We start from the raw sequence: 16916 nt of genomic DNA, 5'->3' as shown, positions 1-16916 counted from the left end.
CCGATTGAAGTATCCGAGGCACCTGTGATTTTGGTGATCTTGACACACCTGAATTCAACGGCATCGACATCATTATGGAGCCACTGTAAAAAGTGTATAAAAAAGCAATAAAAAGAGGAGCCAACTGACATCATGGAGCCCCGGAGAAGCCCAAAGTAAGCATTGTTGCCGCCTAAGGCCACAACACTACCGCATTGGGCACCATGACATAAGCCCACACAAGTCAGGTGACCCACTGAGCCAAGAGCCCTAAGCGAGAATCCACAGCACAACCCGCTCATTCAAAGCGTCGTTTTCGATCTCCTGTTCAGTACCCATCTTCATCCTCTACCACCAGCCAAGATGACGAAGCGCACCAAGAGTATGTTTCTCTCACGATACCTCAACACATCGCATGTCGGATCCCTTTGATTTTTCAATGCTAACTGTTCTCTCCAGAGGTCGGCATCACCGGTAAATACGGTACCAGGTATGGCACACTCGAACTCCGCGCACACACATGAATTCCTCAATCGACGGACAACGAACAACAAACATTCTCACAACACGACCACGATTCTAACAAGTGCTTCAACAGATATGGTGCTTCCCTGCGTAAGCAGGTGAAGAAGATGGAAGTCACCCAGCACGCCCGCTACGTCTGCACTTTCTGCGGAAAGAACACCGTCAAGCGCAAGGCTGTCGGTATCTGGGAGTGCAAGGGCTGCGACAAGGTTGTTGCCGGCGGTGCCTACGCCGTCTCGTAAGTCGCCCATTCAGAACACTTAGCCGTCGTCCTGGGAACTGGACTGGACCGGACCCAGGCGCGCGCGCTCCTTGAACACAAGGAAGACGTTTACTGACCATTGCCTCGCTTATAGCACCCCCGCTGCTGCCGCCACCCGCTCCACCATCCGTCGTCTCCGTGAGATCGCCGAGGTTTAAACGGGAGGATTATGTGGTTTCCTATTTCTTCTACGGTTACGTCTGAATACCAAAAATGAATGAAAAAATTCGGGATTCGAATTCAATTATTGTGCTTGCGCCAATCTTCGTACGATGTGACGGACGAGCTCTAAGCTTTCGGTTGCTTCCACTTTCCATCTGATAGACACTCGACTTCTTCCTGCCTTTTCTTCTGTTTGCGACCGGGTGAATCATGGATTGACTGCGAACTGTGGTCTTTTGATGTGGTTCTCCGAAATTGGACAGTCACGTAGACTTGACTTGGGTTCTGAAGTAGTGACCTGGTCATGTTGAGTCAGAGCATGTTCTGATGAGGACCTTGTATGCGCTGGGTGCCTGGCATATGGCCCACCTGACGCAGGTCAGCCACAGATTTTCGCCATTATGACTAAGATGAGAACTCTGCCGCCTTTGTGTCATCAGCTGCGATTCAGCCCAAAAATAGGTTCATTGTAGACTTGGAAATACCTAGCAATTTTCGTAGTGTCCAGATGTTCACATCCACATTGACGTTCATATACAAGTTAAGCGTTGAACCCAGACCTACTCAATCTCGTTCGAATATGCCGTCCGCTATTAGAAGAATACCGTGAACGTCAGTCGTAGACAACTTCACATTTTCTATGTGCTACCAGCCGTCAAGTGAAGACCATAACTTATTCGTAGGCAATACGCTATAATAATCGAATATGAAGCCAACCTAAGCCGCTGTGGTCAGCTCCAATCCAGGGCATCAGTCGCCTCTGTCACGTTCCTGTTTTGCGTTAGTCCGGCAATCCGGCCCACCTTCAAAAGGCGCTCCCCACACCTTCTTCGCTTCTACACTTCGCTCTTCATGGACTTCGCCTCCAACTTCTTTGTCCATGTCCGACGTGTGTATTGTCTGTTTAGGAGACCTTGGTGAAGGCGCTGGCGATCCTCTTGAGCCTGTGAGCCTCGATGGGGATGGCGACTTCAAGGATGGGCTCGAGGATTCAAGCCAGATCGCCCAGCTACTTCCCTGTGGTCATATCCTACATAATAATTGCTTGAAGCCTTGGGTGGAAAGGGCAAATAGTTGCCCGATATGTCGTCGCAGTTTCAATATGGTTGAGTTGAGTGACCAGGTAGGAGGTATGACCCCCTTCCTGGAGTATGATGATGATGAATGTCTATACTAACTAAAGCCTTTTCGCTGATAGGAGCGGTTACTTCATCATACGCTGTTCAAGACCGGACGCAAGTCGCCGATGTTGACCCTTCTATGGTCATCGAAGATGACCCGGCCGACTTCCAACCCTGTACACTTTGCGGTAGCGCGGATCATGAGGATGTCTTACTTCTTTGTGATGGATGTGATGCTGCATCGCATCTATTTTGCCTAGGACTGGACGAAATACCCTCGGGAGCATGGTACTGTCAGCGATGCGAATCACAACGGACATCGGTGGCGGCTGAGGTGTCGGCGCCGCCGTCGCGCCCGGTCGAGCAAAGGAGTCGACGAACGAGGGCGCAGCAGAGGCGACTGCAGAATACCAATCAGACAAATTCGCAGCACTGGGCCAGGGTCTGGCAGTCTGTCTGGGATCATCTGAACCTCGATCTGGACTTCCCATTCGATGACGATCGCTCCGCCGAACGGGTTATGCAGCAGCGTCGTCGCGAAGAGGCCAACCAACGCGAGTTTCAGGCCTGGCAACGTCGCTTTGAGATCGCTGAACGCCAGGGTAGTGGTAATCGGTTCCGCGACACAGCGTCGCTATTTGATCTTGAACCTACCCGACCATCCCGTCCCCGCGTACCCAGAGTGCCTACGCCCGAGCCCGAGTCTTTAGAGGAAATGCGAGCATGGAATGCTTTTGAGAGAGCTCGGGAGATCGAAAACAACCCGAGCGCTGCTCGAAAGCGCAAAGAACCCACTATGTCGCCGTCCCCCGAACCCACCGAGCCTCAGCGCAAGTTAAAACGTCCTCGCACGAGGCGGCCGCAAGAACTAGCAGCACTCGCCCAACAAAACCAAACCGGGGAATCATCGAGAGCTGCAAGTGCTAACGCGCGACTAAATGGTGAAAGCTCCGGCGGCCCAAGCTTCTTATCGTCGCTATTAAAGGAGGTTGAAGATGCACCTAGCCGCAACTCATACGGACCGTCCGCTGCTACATCTGTCGTCCTCACCGATGGCGCGTCCCCTGGCCCATCGTCTCCATCAATATCGCCTGCTTCTTCTAGTCATTCCTCTCCCATCATGGCCTCTACCACCCCACCTCCTTTCCCACGAAGCCGCCCCATCTCCCCTCTCCAACTATCCTCCCCGGCCGAACCCTCATCACCACCCTTCTCCCCCGAAGTCTCATTTTCGGGCAGTCCATCCAACGGCGCCAACGGCACAACAGAAGATACAACACCTCGTCCAACTGGTCGGCCCCGATCTCGTATCCCCCAACGAGCACTCCATGCACTCCAGACATCACACTCCCGCTCAGCAGACTCATCCCCAACCCGCGCGGGTCCAAGCCTAGCCCTCAAATCCGACATCCAGAGAATGGTCGGCACAGCCTTGAAACCCCACTATCGAAAGAAAACCATTTCCAAAGATCAATATACGAACATCAACCGCACCATCTCTCGAATGCTATACGATCGAGTCGGCGACAAGCAAACCCTCGAATCAGACGAACGCACCAACCTCGAAACAGAGGCCCGATACGAAGTGCAGAATACCGTCGACGCCCTCAAACGAAAAAGCAAAGAGAAGCAGCGCATGCTAACCGCCGACTCGGACGGTGATCCTTAATCCTTAATGACTATACGAACCCGAGGCATTTGTGGCGTTCTCAGCGATTCAATATTCAGTGGATTTCTTGGTCATGGAATGGATCCTGTATAACTGGCGTTTTGACCGTCTATCGAGACTGGTTCTTGTTTGTACTTTTTACTCTTTGTTTCTGTTTCTGAGCGTGGCATCTTGTGGCGATAATTGCTGTTTCTTCTTTATACATACCCTCAGATGGGATTGATTTCGACTGCTATACTTCTTGTAGAGCTTCTCTGGTTTTTTTCTTCGACTTATATACTATGTTTCAAATATCTATTTTGCGGATTGGACATTGCTAACGTGGATGAGAGCATAGAGCCTGGGTATTTCGTAGATTACTGCCCAAAAAAGGTCGAAATATCGTGAGTTATGAGGCGAGAAGCTCATGAAAAAGAGGGCTTGTAGCAAATGAGGTAGCATTGATAGTGTGTGGGAAGAAAAGCCGATCCCTGTTCTCTGGGAATGTAGATCATGTTGAACTGATCTGCGCTAAATGCAATTGTACCGCACGTCTAGGTAAGGGATCTCAATAATTCGGCAATACGCGCTGTAGTTTGCAGGTCTGATCTGGGATGTCACTTGTTTGTCATGATGAGACCCGGATCAATATATGCGACGCAGTCTTGGAAATTAGATAGAATTCTTAGCTCTCCTTCACAGCCATACATGTATACCTATGTGGCTCCACAAGAATCTCATGATATAATTGGGATTGGTAGCTCTTCTCTCTTTCTGGAAATTGATATGTTTACATGTACGTGGTCATAACAACCCACATGTGCTACCTCTTGATTCTATTCTTCAGATATTCGACTCTTGCAATATCTCTGATTTTACATAGAAGCCATGGGATCTCACATGGATGCAATGGAAGATGACCAGCTTGCTGCCATTCTGGCCGAAGATGGAGGTTTTCCCAATGACGAGATCTTCAATACTCTTCTCACTCTCGCTCGGGAGGTCAAGCATGTTATTGTCCATGACCCGCAAGCCGAATTGAATGCAACATATGATAATTTCATCACGGATCTTATTCATGCGCGCCACAGCCTCAAGAAGCAATTGTCTGCACATCTCAACGCCGAGGGATCGATGCTGGAAGAAGGCTCCCTTGTTTGCCTTATAGCGCCGGCAAGCTACGAGATTGCAGTAGCTGCTTTCGCAATTCTTGCGCTAGGTGGCACGATCGCCCCTCTTTGTGTGTTCCAATGTTCCTTCTACAATTTACCAAGAGGAATTTACCAAGAGGAATTTACCAAGAGGAAAGGCACAACTAACGTCGATCTAGTAATGTCTCTTCCTCCAGAGGATGTTTCTGACATGCTGCGAAATAGCCCGGTCAAGTGTATTTTAGCTGGTACAGGGTACCTGCAACAGGCCATAGATATACAGTCCTATGCAGCTTCCAATTCACTCCCTGCAATCCAGGTCGCCCCCATTAAAGTGCACCACGCCTGCCCCGAAGCACTATGGGACCTACCCATTCAGATAGATGAGAGGTTTATCATCCCCGAGACACATTCAGGGATTGTAATGGCCTCTTCTGGCACCTCTGGAACTACCAAAGGAGTCATACGCAGCCGTGGCTTCTTCTACAACCATCCGCGCGCAGCAGCAGACGAATCAATGCTAGTCCACCGCCCGGCGACTTGGATTGCAGGGATAAAGCCCTTGACCTTTTCTATTTTGATGGGGTGCAGAGCGGAGATCATTGATCCAGCAGCCGGAATGGATTTATTGTGGGAAAGGCTGCGAGCTCGCCGCGTGACGAGCATATGTTCAGGTCCCTTGCTGTGGACACAGCTTGCTCAGTATTATAGGGAACATCTCTCGCATCTTCCAGAGAAGGATGAATATATCCAAGGAGCTAGGCATATACGTGATGCTTCAACGGGGTCATGTGTTGTTCTGCAATCTTTGCTGAAGTTTTGGAGGGATGAGATTGGAATACGCTTGGCGCTTTGCTATGGTAGCACCGAAGCAGGTGTGCCTATCACCGCGGTTTATCCAGAGGAAGAAGAGTATAACGAGCAGGTATGGCATTCTAGTTGCCGATAGTCTTTCGTCCAGGATCTAATCTTGTCATATGATAGCGATGCATTGGCAAGCAGCTATTTGCCAATATGCCAGTCAAGCTTTCAAATGGTGACCATGGAGAGATACTCGTGGGAGGTGTTACTACCTTCTTAGGGTAAGTTATGTTACTCACACGAAACAATCTCTGAACATATGCAGCATGTACTGACAGATAGCAGGTACCTCGATGATGAGGTTCCCTCAACAACTTACTTCGACGACGAAGGATTCTTCAAGACTGGAGACCTTGCTCATAAACTGAATGATCACTTCATCTTCGACGGTCGAGCATCCATTGATTGTGAGTTCACCCAGGCCTTCAATTGCCATATCTTCTTTTCTTCTTCTTTTCTAATGAGAGCAGTTATCTGCAACTCTGGCGGCACCGTCTCTGTTCTGAAGCTGGAAGAAGCACTGAATGGGCTTTCATGCATAGAGGAGGCATATGTCGTTCCTGTGCAAGATCAGAAACTCGCAGAACGAGCTGGTGCTCTTGTTCGATTCGTCGACCAGGATCTCACTCTGCAGCAGCTTCGGGCTAGGCTGGCCCCTCATGTCCGTCCTGCGATGCTTCCCACTGCATTGCGAGTCTTGCGGATAAAGGATACATTGCCCAGAACGCATAGTGGTAAGATTTCAAAGAGAGCTCTCCAAAAGCAGTTCTTCCTGTTCACCCCAGGTGTTGGATTGCCAAACGATGTTGAATTGTGCAATCTTGACTTTGATTGAACAAAAGGATTGAACCTTTTTTTACTATAGGAGACAGTGTTTTCCCTACTTAGGTCTATTAATATGGTCCCCGAATCTGTCAAACCCCCTAATCTTGAAGCAGTAGCCAGTCAAACGCGTACTGAATAAAGCATGCAACAAAATTGTACATATGCTAGGCATTAACACTCGCACTCTTTGTCATCCCAATTCCAACTGCTGCAGTAGTCCCTGCATCAACAGGGAGAATGACACCAGTCATCCACCGAGCATGAGGCCCCGAGAGAAAGACAACTGCACCAGCACAATCCCATCCATTTCCTTCGGTCCCTAATAGACTTCGCTTTCGACGAGCTTCCCGCGCCTCTTCACTCATGCCGTTCCCATACATCATGGGCGTATACAGCATCTGATAACAATTAGCTTTAGCACTTCAGTAAAAGGATGCTGAGAAACATACACCCGGACACACACAATTCACACGAATCCCCTCTGGTGCATGGTGAGCGGCCATAGCACGAGTCATATTGACAATCGCTCCCTTGGCAGTGGGATACAGCAGGTGAGGTGTGCCGCCTTTCAAGCCAGCAACACTTCCCATGTTCACAATGCTTCCTTTGATCTCGCCATCATTCTGGATCATTCTTGGAATTGCATACTTGGCCATAAGAACCATACTTGCAACATTGATATCCATACTCTTTGCCCACTGCGTCATATCGACCTCAACTGCAGTACCCGCTGCACCTCCAATCCCGACATTGTTGATCAAGATATCTAGTCGTTCGAATTGCTCTATGGCGCGCTGTACTGCTGCTTGGCAATCCTCTTCTGAGGTGACATCTGCGCGAAATGCAAGTGCCCGTCCACGACCAGGCTTGGAGTTGATCATTTCTACCGTCTTGTTGGCCCACTCTAGATTGAGGTCGATGCAAATCACATCGCAGCCATCATCTGCGAGAAGTATTGAAATTGCACGCCCGTTTCCAATGCCATCGCCTAGACAGCCTGCGCCAGTGACAATGGCAGCTTTCCCGGCTAAGGATCGTGATGGGGGATCTGATGGGATGCCGGCATCCATAGTTGGCGTTTCCGGGATCTTGGAACTGAGTTTGAACGGACCTGCTCGAAAACATATAACTGTCACCTACATATGGATTCGTAAATTCATACTGATATTTCATTAGGTGAGTCGATCATGCGGGGTACTGACCATCGCAAGTAGCCGAACCGAGGCCTGTGGAGTAGTGATGATCCAAGTCTCCAACAAAGCTCCCAGTCAGTCACCATCAACCTCGACCAACTACATAACAATGGACTTCTCCGAATACACTGGTCCCAGCGCCGAATGGCTGGCCCTTGAACCAACGCTCCCGGCGGTCCCCAAGGACCTCTCGGTGGAGCAATTGAAGGCATTGCTAAACAAGGGCCGCGAGGAATCCGCCGCCCAAGACATGATCGACCAAGGCCTGAGCTCTCTCGTTCAAATGCATGATCATACGGTAATTGCTCGCGACGGCACAGCCCTTGAAGCACGCACCTATCGCCCCGCCGGCATCCCGATCTCCGAGCGCCTGCCGGTATACGTCCACCTTCACGGCGGCGGTTTCCTGTTTGGAACACTTGCCTCCGAGGATGCGACCTGCTCGCGCATTGTTGCATCGCGAGCTGAGAATGGCACACCTGTCGTGGTTTTCAATATCAACTACCGCCATACACCCGAGCATCGCTACCCCACCGCATGGAACGATACCGAAGACGCCTTCGTCTGGCTGCACGAACACATCGCTGAAGTCGGTGGTCTCGCCGATCAGGTTGTTGTCGGTGGTATCTCTGCCGGAGCATGGTTGACAGCCTCATTGGCGCTGGCGCAGCTGCGCGGCGATGATAAGCGCATCGCTGCCTGTCCGAAGATTGCGGGGCAGGTGCTCATGATACCTTGTCTTGTTCAATGGGATCACTATGCTCCCCGAACAGAAATGTTGAAGAGTCCTGATTTGTCGAGTTATGTGCAGTGTGCTGATGCGCCTATTCTGCCTGTTACTCGGATAAAGTTGTTTAGCGCCTTGCTTGGGATTGAGAATGCTAAGGATTCTGCCAAGGATCGTCGTATGGGCCCTGGTAATGCTACTGCTGAGGAGGTTAAGGGTTTACCTCCTACGACTCTTGGAATTGCTGGGAATGATCCGTTGAGAGATGAGGGTATCTTCTATGGAAAGCATCTCGCTGAGAACGGGTAAGCTGGACCGATACTTTGAGTGCTTTCTTACCTTCTAACTTCCTATTTCACTAGAATTCCCACCAATATTCATGTCTTCCGCGGCGTGCCTCACGGTTTCAGGAGGTATGGTGACAAACTGCCCGGAAGCAAGAAATGGGATGAAGTGATGAGTGGTGGTATTACATGGGCACTGGAAAAGCCCGCAGCTGGTCCATTCGTGATCAATTCAGACTAAATTTCAGCTTTAGAAGAATTGTAAATGAAGATACCTGGACATATTCTCGGCGATATCTACCAGAGTCGTTTTATATCAGTATTCATCTAGTATAAACCTTGACCTTGCTAGGGAATTCATTATATTCTACAAATATAGACAATATTCCGACAAAGCATGAACAATATAAAATCCAAATAGCAGCAGTAACCCAATGAAATACAGAGCTCTATACGGCTATCGACAATGGACCCGAAACATATTCACCGCCCGCATTGGGGACCCGCAATCCCGATTGTCCGATTGTCCGTTGAATCTTCCTATTCAGCTTCATCGTCTTAGTGTTCTCGATTGTGCATGCTTATTGTCCAATGGATGCAATGTAATGCCAATTAGCCTGCTGTGACCCCCGCACTGTCATAGAGGGCAGGCCCCTTTTCGCCCCCTTCATCTTGCCGACCTTCAGTCTCAGAACAACCAGGCAATATTTGATTCCTTGCGCAGCTCAGAACTCCAAACCATCAAAGCTTCCAGGCTGTAACCTCCGCGACCAACACCATTTACCTTCGCGCGCCACAGTCACCTAGGCATTCCGCCAACCCGAACCCCACACTCCGCAATGCCCTCCTCCGCCACAAACGGAGCCTCCTCCACCCCGGACGCTCTGGAGTCCGATCTCCTTGTCAAATTGTCAGCCAGTTGCGCCCTCGAAGATCTCCAAGAAACCCTACTTGGTTCTCTCCACCGTGTAGGTTGGACCGACAAAGTCACGACCCTCGCCACTGAACTCCTTCGCGCCGGCCGATGCGAAACCTTCGACGATGTGATGGAGGCAATCCTAGCTTCAGCAGAAGGCAGACCACACCGCGCGCTAAGCTCAAAGGCCACAAACGGTGAAGCAACAACAAACGGCACAAACGGCACCAGGAAAGGCAGCAAAGAGAATCCCCCCTACGACCCTCTGAAGTACATTGAAGAAGTTGATGTCCGGATACCTGAAGCGGTGGTGGATGAAGGCGTCCGTGGTCTCAAGGATATTCTACGGGATGTCGCCGACCTTGAGGGAGAGAGTGCGCCCAATGGCGACAAGAAGTAATGATACCGGATGGAGGCGGCACTTCAAAGTGCGATCATGCATGGCTGGGTTTTCCTTAGGAGTACATGTTTTCGGGCGTGGCTACGGCATTGGAATTTGTTTCTTCTGTTTTCCCATTTACGATTCGCGGGGGTACATGTGAAGCCCACAGGCGCTCTTGCATCTCAATAGACATATTACACCGGGGTTCTGCATATTCCCCATTTAAGCACTCGATTTCCCCATGTTTTCTATCTTTATAAAGAGACTTGTTTCGATCTACTCTAGAGGTTCAGACATTCTTTATGATGCAATGGGGCACTGTATTGGAAGGGTCTGCTGTAATGAGACCTCAACCGCAGAGCGTGGGGGGTTACAGCCAAAGTGGTAGCCCTAGTGGGCATTTATCAGGTCAATCTCTTTCTATAGTGGGATGAATCGATCTGCTGAAACGCAGGGGTGTGTCTAGCAAAATCCTCGGAAATTAACCGCGCATTGTGGAAAGAGTCCCCAAAAGGGGAGATATCTCATTGAAACAGATATCTGTAACGTCCCGTCGAATGGAACTTTCCATTAGAAAACCATATAAGTTTATCCCACGTTCATGTATTAATCGCCTCAACTGCGTCACATGAGTATACCGGCCCTGTGGAATGCAGAGTTCCAAATCAATCGGATGATATATTGCTCTTCTGTCAAAGCATTATTACATATCTATGTTTCTAAAATCAGAGTGAAATGATAGTATAGAGTCCAAGGAATATAATCAATTAGATTGCTGTAAGAAAGCGAGTGTGGCAGCAGTATACATGCACTGATCACTCTTGTATCAAGTATCTGGCGGGGCACATTTGAGATCTGTGCAGAAAATCTGAAACCGATTACTCTATTGCGGGATATCGGGATATGCCCCTCCACAAAAAGAGAATACATGTACTCCAAAAATGAAGTTATATAGTAGAAGAGAACAGAAGTATAGAGTGGGACAAATAAACTGGGGCGAGTCCAGACCGAGTCACGTGGACATCACATCAGACCGTCGTCTTCGCCTAATCTCGAGCTTCGTTCTTGGCTCATCTCAGTTTGTTTTGCTTCAGGGGAAGACTTGGTCTGCGATCCTGTGCATCATCGCATCTCACCGTTACATCGAACCCCTGTCCATCCCCGCTTTACTCGAGTTGTTGATAGCCGCGTCAACGTTCGCCCACGACCACACCCCTCCTCGGAACTGCAAGAAAGTCAGTTCGCTCGAAACGCGCGACACAAAACATATATCGTATCCCCGAACAGCCCCTGTTCGTTCCATGTTCGCCTGTCATCTTTTGAGTCCTCGCCCGGGTCCCTCTTTCTACCCGCGCTTCGCATAATAGAGCATTCGGCGCATTACCGCCGATAATCATTTCGTCCGCTCTGCCTGGTCCCGGTTCCTCCTCTTTGGCGGTGGCGCCTGTGCACCCCTCATTTAATTCCCCAGTCCTCGGTGAATATCATTTTGCAGCTACAGACCCGCGATCATGTCTCTCCACCCCTCCTACCACGCCGACTCCGACGCGGATGATGAGTATGAACGCAGCGTGATCACCTCGCCACACCTTACAATGGAGTTTGAGACGTCGCCCACGGATTCGAACATTTCATCGGCAGAACACACCCCGACCAAGTTTGGTCACCCGAGTGATGGTCCTCGTTCCCCGCGAACAATCATTACGGAATGGTCGGTCGAGGAATGCCAGGAATTCCTGACGTCACTTGGATTGCTTCAATATCATGGCACATTTAGAGGTAAGCAGGCTGTTTGCCGAAGAAATCAGTCGCCAGTTTCTAATCACAACATGTTGCGCAGAGAATGGAATTGTCGGCGAAGCGCTTATTGCCCTGAAGCATGAGGAGTTGAAAGAAATGGGAATCAACAGCGTGGGGCATCGTCTGACGATTTTGAAGAATGTATATGAAATCAAAGTCAAACAAGCGGTTCCTTTGGATGCGGATCATTATATCCCGCTTTGTATGTTGCCCACCCCATTTGAAGCAAACAGGTTCTAATCTATTTATAGCTGCGGATCAAAGTATGAACGAGACAGCAACGCAGGATGATCTTGCGCGTTTGATCAAGTCGATCCAGGTTCGAGACGAGAAGCTCATGTTGGTTGAGACAGAGCTGCGTCGGATCACAGATGATTACCGAAGATTGCGCGAAGAAATTCTTCCAGTGATCAAGATAGCAAAAGATCGTTCACACCCACTGCCTCCACCATCTTCAGCAGGGCAGAATCCAGACTGGCATGACAGCACCTCAGGCACAATTACCTCGCCTTCTCAAATAACGCTCAATAACGAGAACTCTTCTTCATCAAAGCTTGCGCGGGCTTTCTCGAAACGCATTCACACCGGCGGTGCCACGCCGAAAAACCATTCTCCAACGCACATTCCGCCTATGATACACGAAGGGCGTTCTCATCACGATACCTCGAATCCCTCAGCCCCTACGCTGGCTGCTTCATCCCATCTGACAGCCTCGATGAATGGACAATCGCAGCACTCGCCTGGAATTCCATCCCCGACCTCGCCCAACACCCACCATGCTCATCCTCAAACACTCAATCCGCGCTCATACTCCCAACCAAATGCTAACACCAACCGCAACACGAACTATGACTATGCCGAACAAACACCCACAATACATTCTCGTTCAGACCGACTCACCCCAAGTCAAATGCCAACATCCCGCACTGAGACTCCGTCCTCATCACGCCTTGACCCGCGCAATGACCCGCGTCATGACCACCGAACCGAGTCACGGGCCGAGTCAAGAGCTGGCGGTGGCGAACCATCCAGCGTGGAAATCTTCAAGTCTTTCCGAGTATCATGGGAAGACCCTTGCTACAAAGTCCTACCAGCTGCGCTCAAAAAATACAACATCAACTCTGACTGGAAGAATTACGCACTTTACATAGTTTACGGCGATCAGGAGCGTTGCTTGGAATTGAATGAAAAGCCCCTTCTCCTGTTCAAACAGTTGGAAAAGGAAGGCCGAAAACCAATGTTCATGCTCCGAAAGATTCACATGGACACACCTGGAGCGACCCCCGGACCTGGCGCCACGGCACCCAACAATGCCGGCTTTGAAGGTGGCCGCCAAGGCCAAATAAACCTGCCCGGCGGTGTTTTGTGATTTTGAAAATACCCCCCTTCAATGCACTCCTGTTTGGCTTGAGATACCCGGTGTTTTACCTATGTGCTAGATCACTTTTTCTACCCCTGCATTTGTTTTGAATGAATCATTTCTATTGTGGTTTCTTTGGTGTTTTTGTACAATCGAGAGCCGGGTTTGGAGTGTTGGATTCATGAGTAACTTGGGCGTTTTCTAATATTTCAACGCTGTCTATATTCCTGGCGCGTTGGTCCCATGCAGCATTGTGCATCAGCCTTTTGCTTTTATTTTCTTTCTTCACAAGATTCCTCTTGTTTGGCATAGGATTTTCGTCTGACGTTTTGGCATAGTACATTTTAAGCTTGTACATGATATTCCCATTACTTACCCGAAACGCCTCCTGGTAAATTTTACATTGACATGATCTTAAACAAGAGGCCTACATGAGTTATCTCCTAGCGTTTTCTATGACTTACGATATTATCAATCAATCAATCAATCAAAGTTCTATTAACCTGTTGGAGCCTAACTAGTATCGTAATGGCTATGCAGGCGCTTCTTTCCGGTTGAAGCAAGAACTCGTGTCCCGTACGCCTGATCATGCTCCAGTACAGAACTTGAGCTGGCCCTCGAAGCGAGAGAGAGTACCAGCCCTACATGAAAGTCAAATAAGCCAAACCCAGAAACTCGTACAAATGAGAAATTCAATGCTAGCAAGCATTGAATGGCAAAATGAATGCGTGGATGCACCGTCCACCTCTCCAAGTCCTCTCTTCTCACGTCCCATATAAACACCTCCACATCAAGCTCCCAGCCCATTCCTACTGTAGCTAGATCAAACCCCGTTCTCCGACATCCTCACTTCAGCCTCGATTACTGTTCGTTGTTGTTTCAGGCCGTTCAGGGATCGCCCAGTCCGGCAGCGTGTATTCGAATAGCTAAGTGAGGTCTGATATAATAGTATCATAATCGGTAAGTTCTCTCACTCCAGCTTCATGCAGCTGGTCAAATAGCCACTTTCCTCAATTCGCCGAAGGTCTCACATTGGAGCAAGACATGCTTCGGCGTTTGAGAACCCTCTCCACAGGGGAGGCACTTGTCAGATTCCACTTCATTGATCTTATACAAGAAGTGCCTCAGCGCGATACGCATCGACCTCAGTCGTATCATGATACGAGCTGGCGTCGCTTGCACAATTGAACTATGGCGACTCGATATCAACGGTGACCCACTTAAAGAACAGGATGCAGCAATTTTTCCGGTATCTGACTTTCCTCAACCCCCTATTACAGTCACACGGGAAATGTTGTTTGGAAATGGTCTTTTACATGGATGCCCACCATTTGATTCTTTTTGTTCCCCCTTGATGGATTTCAGTCTTTCCCTACTCTTGACAAACCGGCAAATTTTAGCTGAGACCCAAGTGGTCCTAGCTAGAATGAACGATACGACCTACGTACTTGATATCTCTGTTTGAATGAGACAGAGACCTTCCCGACCCGATCTCCATCCCACAGCTTACAAACCGTGTGTCTAAAGTACACGTCGATATGCGCCTGTTTGGGAAGAAACATGGCCAAATACGACGAACGTGAAAAAGTAGGTTGTGGTGCTATATTTGGCTTCTTTTTTTGCATTCCAGGCACTGCTTGAGTGGTTCTCAAGTACGGTCCAGTGAATGAACAGAGAGAAGTATCAGACCACCAGCATTGACAATCCAAAGACCGCGAAATTACTATTATTACACTTACTCTTGACATTAAATCTGCACAAACTCGACTTCCATTCCCGCCGGACAGTTTCGAGCTCATTGATTGGCACGGTGGACGTCGGGATTCTCGGCCCCCAAATGGCTTTTTCTTGAAATACAAAACACGTCCGGAGTGGATGATGATCTTTCTCGATGGGTGGATAGCTCACCTCTTTGGGATGTGCTTCGATTCTGAGCGATCTGGACAAATCTTCTATGAGCGCATTGGCGAGAATCCCATGCTGGTTCGGGAAGCTAGGCCATGTGGTGAATCCCGCTGACCGCTTGTCTAGACTCGAAATCGATCAGCCATCCCTGACTCTGGGCCATTGGCTTCGCGAAGAAGAGCTGAGTGTGTTTCAGAAGGAAGAAGAAGACCCTGCGGAAGAGGGTGGCGCCTGGCTTTCCAGTAGTGTGAGCATGGCATCCGCCTTCGGCTATGGCCGAATGAGTGCCGATCTATGTCTCGCTTTGTCTGCTCGGAATTTGCCGTGGCTTGATCGAGCAGTTCTGTAATCGGCTCGTTGCTTCATTGACCTTATGTGGGCTTGAGTGGATTCAGAATATCTTTCGCGTGTGTCGATCAACAGTTTGCATGTTTTTATTGAACTTTGAAGAGATAAAGGTTTAGTCAGTCGCTAAATGCAGTCGAATTGATTACAAAGTGTTCCTGGTAAATTCATTCTAGCGAAATGATCTATGTAACGCTACTTAAACACACTTTGAGCCCAACCAAGAAACCAAAAGACTCACAAATGCCTCATTTCGGATATTCAACGGACTTAACATTAAATGGTCCGTGCTAGAAAAAGCAACGGTCCGCAACACCACCCATGTCAGTGGCTTGAGCGCAATACAAACAGCAAGGGGGGCGGAAGGCTAAAAAAGGCAACGTGTCAGAGATCATCGACGCTAAGTTCCAAGTTACAGCAGTTACAGAACAAACCTCGGAGACAAATAATTCTCTGGGGAATCTCCCTCGGTGAGCAAAACAGGTTGGTTCTTCCCCAGTCCTCCGCATCTCCCAGGAAGCGGGGGATGTCACATCGGATTACACGTACATGTATGTGAATGTTAATGCGCACTCGGTTCTACACATGTCATCTTCCCAACCTTGGAAAGAACCATGACCGCTCCACTCTAGACAACCAGTTACAAGTACAAAGCCGAAGCCTGAAACATTTTCAATTTAACTTTTCAGCGGATCGCAGAGACCGGCAAAGTTCAATGGAAAAAAGAGATGGGAAAAGGAAATAAACAGACATCGGCCCACGCCGTCCCACCAGAACATACACTGAAAAGGCCCGAGTCGTGTCCGAACCCACATCGGCGTCAGCCAACGAGGCCGTAGGATGCCGTGCTGGGTTCCCGTTCTGGGAAAATAGCCGTAGTCGGGGCCCCAGACTAGTATGTGCTCGGGACTCCTCCCCCAATGGATTTGTGCATCTACAGCTAAGTGGGTTTCTCCGGGTAATTGTGAGAATGTTGCAGCCGGCTAGGCAAAATTACGTTTTAACACTGTCAGGGTTCGGGATATACAGAGCCGAGACGCATTCCATACGTGTTTTGTGGGTTAATCTGGGGACGGAGAAAACTTGTTCATGGACCCCCTTTTTTTTGATGTACAGGAACCACATTTACCTTATTTTCTTGTTTACATGTTTTATAGACAACCAAGTGCCATTTTGAACTCTCTTTCTCAAGTGTCTGCCGAGAAACGCCACTGCCGTCCCGAGTGCAGGGAGTCAGCCGGCCTTTTTCTGTCCACCCGAACCCGGCCTGAAGCCGGGTTCAGGGCTAGAAATACAGCGCTTGACTAGGTTGGGCCTAGTAGTGTCACCCTCGTGGCCGATTCCCCGGATCCCATCAGGGTGCCGGGTGGTTGGCCAATCAGAGCCAGCTAAGTGGGGTAGCCGGGGAGATGACGGACCAATTAAAGGAGTTACATAAGCCTGGGGTTGCAAACGGGGTCTTGGCAGCCT

At 49.4% G+C, this 16916-nt stretch overlaps 7 protein-coding genes across 7 annotated transcripts; 6 read left to right on the top strand and 1 right to left on the bottom strand.

Moving 5' to 3' along the window:
* Positions 1–342: 342 nt before the first annotated feature.
* PENARI_c004G02052 (60S ribosomal protein eL43) lies at positions 343–924 on the top strand (the record flags this gene model as incomplete). The annotated part of the gene is made up of 4 exons (XM_022628967.1): positions 343–361; positions 439–469; positions 578–742; positions 861–924. 4 exons carry the CDS (start codon positions 343–345, stop codon positions 922–924), a joined length of 279 nt encoding a protein of 92 aa, XP_022491060.1.
* A 1106-nt stretch (positions 925–2030) lies between these two features.
* PENARI_c004G07615 (putative PHD and RING finger domain protein) lies at positions 2031–3718 on the top strand (the record flags this gene model as incomplete). The annotated part of the gene is made up of 2 exons (XM_022629244.1): positions 2031–2058; positions 2127–3718. The coding sequence occupies 2 exons, from the start codon at positions 2031–2033 to the stop codon at positions 3716–3718; spliced, it is 1620 nt and encodes a 539-aa protein (XP_022490998.1).
* Positions 3719–4585: 867 nt separating this feature from the next.
* PENARI_c004G00639 (class I adenylate-forming enzyme family protein) lies at positions 4586–6544 on the top strand (the record flags this gene model as incomplete). Its single annotated transcript, XM_022628895.1, has 5 exons — positions 4586–4937; positions 5028–5773; positions 5833–5930; positions 5995–6116; positions 6180–6544. The coding sequence occupies 5 exons, from the start codon at positions 4586–4588 to the stop codon at positions 6542–6544; spliced, it is 1683 nt and encodes a 560-aa protein (XP_022491107.1).
* Positions 6545–6698: 154 nt separating this feature from the next.
* PENARI_c004G05340 (SDR family NAD(P)-dependent oxidoreductase) lies at positions 6699–7604 on the bottom strand (the record flags this gene model as incomplete). The annotated part of the gene is made up of 2 exons (XM_022629136.1): positions 6699–6932; positions 6984–7604. 2 exons carry the CDS (start codon positions 7602–7604, stop codon positions 6699–6701), a joined length of 855 nt encoding a protein of 284 aa, XP_022491213.1.
* A 72-nt stretch (positions 7605–7676) lies between these two features.
* Positions 7677–8979, top strand: PENARI_c004G08742 (alpha/beta hydrolase; the record flags this gene model as incomplete). Its single annotated transcript, XM_022629303.1, has 3 exons — positions 7677–7684; positions 7749–8759; positions 8817–8979. The coding sequence occupies 3 exons, from the start codon at positions 7677–7679 to the stop codon at positions 8977–8979; spliced, it is 1182 nt and encodes a 393-aa protein (XP_022491000.1).
* A 598-nt stretch (positions 8980–9577) lies between these two features.
* Positions 9578–10054, top strand: PENARI_c004G00811 (uncharacterized protein; the record flags this gene model as incomplete). The annotated part of the gene is made up of 1 exon (XM_022628907.1): positions 9578–10054. One exon carries the CDS (start codon positions 9578–9580, stop codon positions 10052–10054), a length of 477 nt encoding a protein of 158 aa, XP_022491065.1.
* A 1493-nt stretch (positions 10055–11547) lies between these two features.
* Positions 11548–15450, top strand: PENARI_c004G07456 (adaptor protein STE50; the record flags this gene model as incomplete). Its single annotated transcript, XM_022629239.1, has 4 exons — positions 11548–11815; positions 11877–12038; positions 12088–13201; positions 15228–15450. The coding sequence occupies 4 exons, from the start codon at positions 11548–11550 to the stop codon at positions 15448–15450; spliced, it is 1767 nt and encodes a 588-aa protein (XP_022491169.1).
* Positions 15451–16916: the final 1466 nt, after the last annotated feature.

Source organism: Penicillium arizonense, assembly GCF_001773325.1.
Source record: "Penicillium arizonense strain CBS 141311 chromosome Unknown PENARI_contig004, whole genome shotgun sequence".
Lineage (NCBI taxonomy): Eukaryota > Fungi > Ascomycota > Eurotiomycetes > Eurotiales > Aspergillaceae > Penicillium > Penicillium arizonense.
This window is presented reverse-complemented; position numbering and strand designations above follow the sequence as displayed.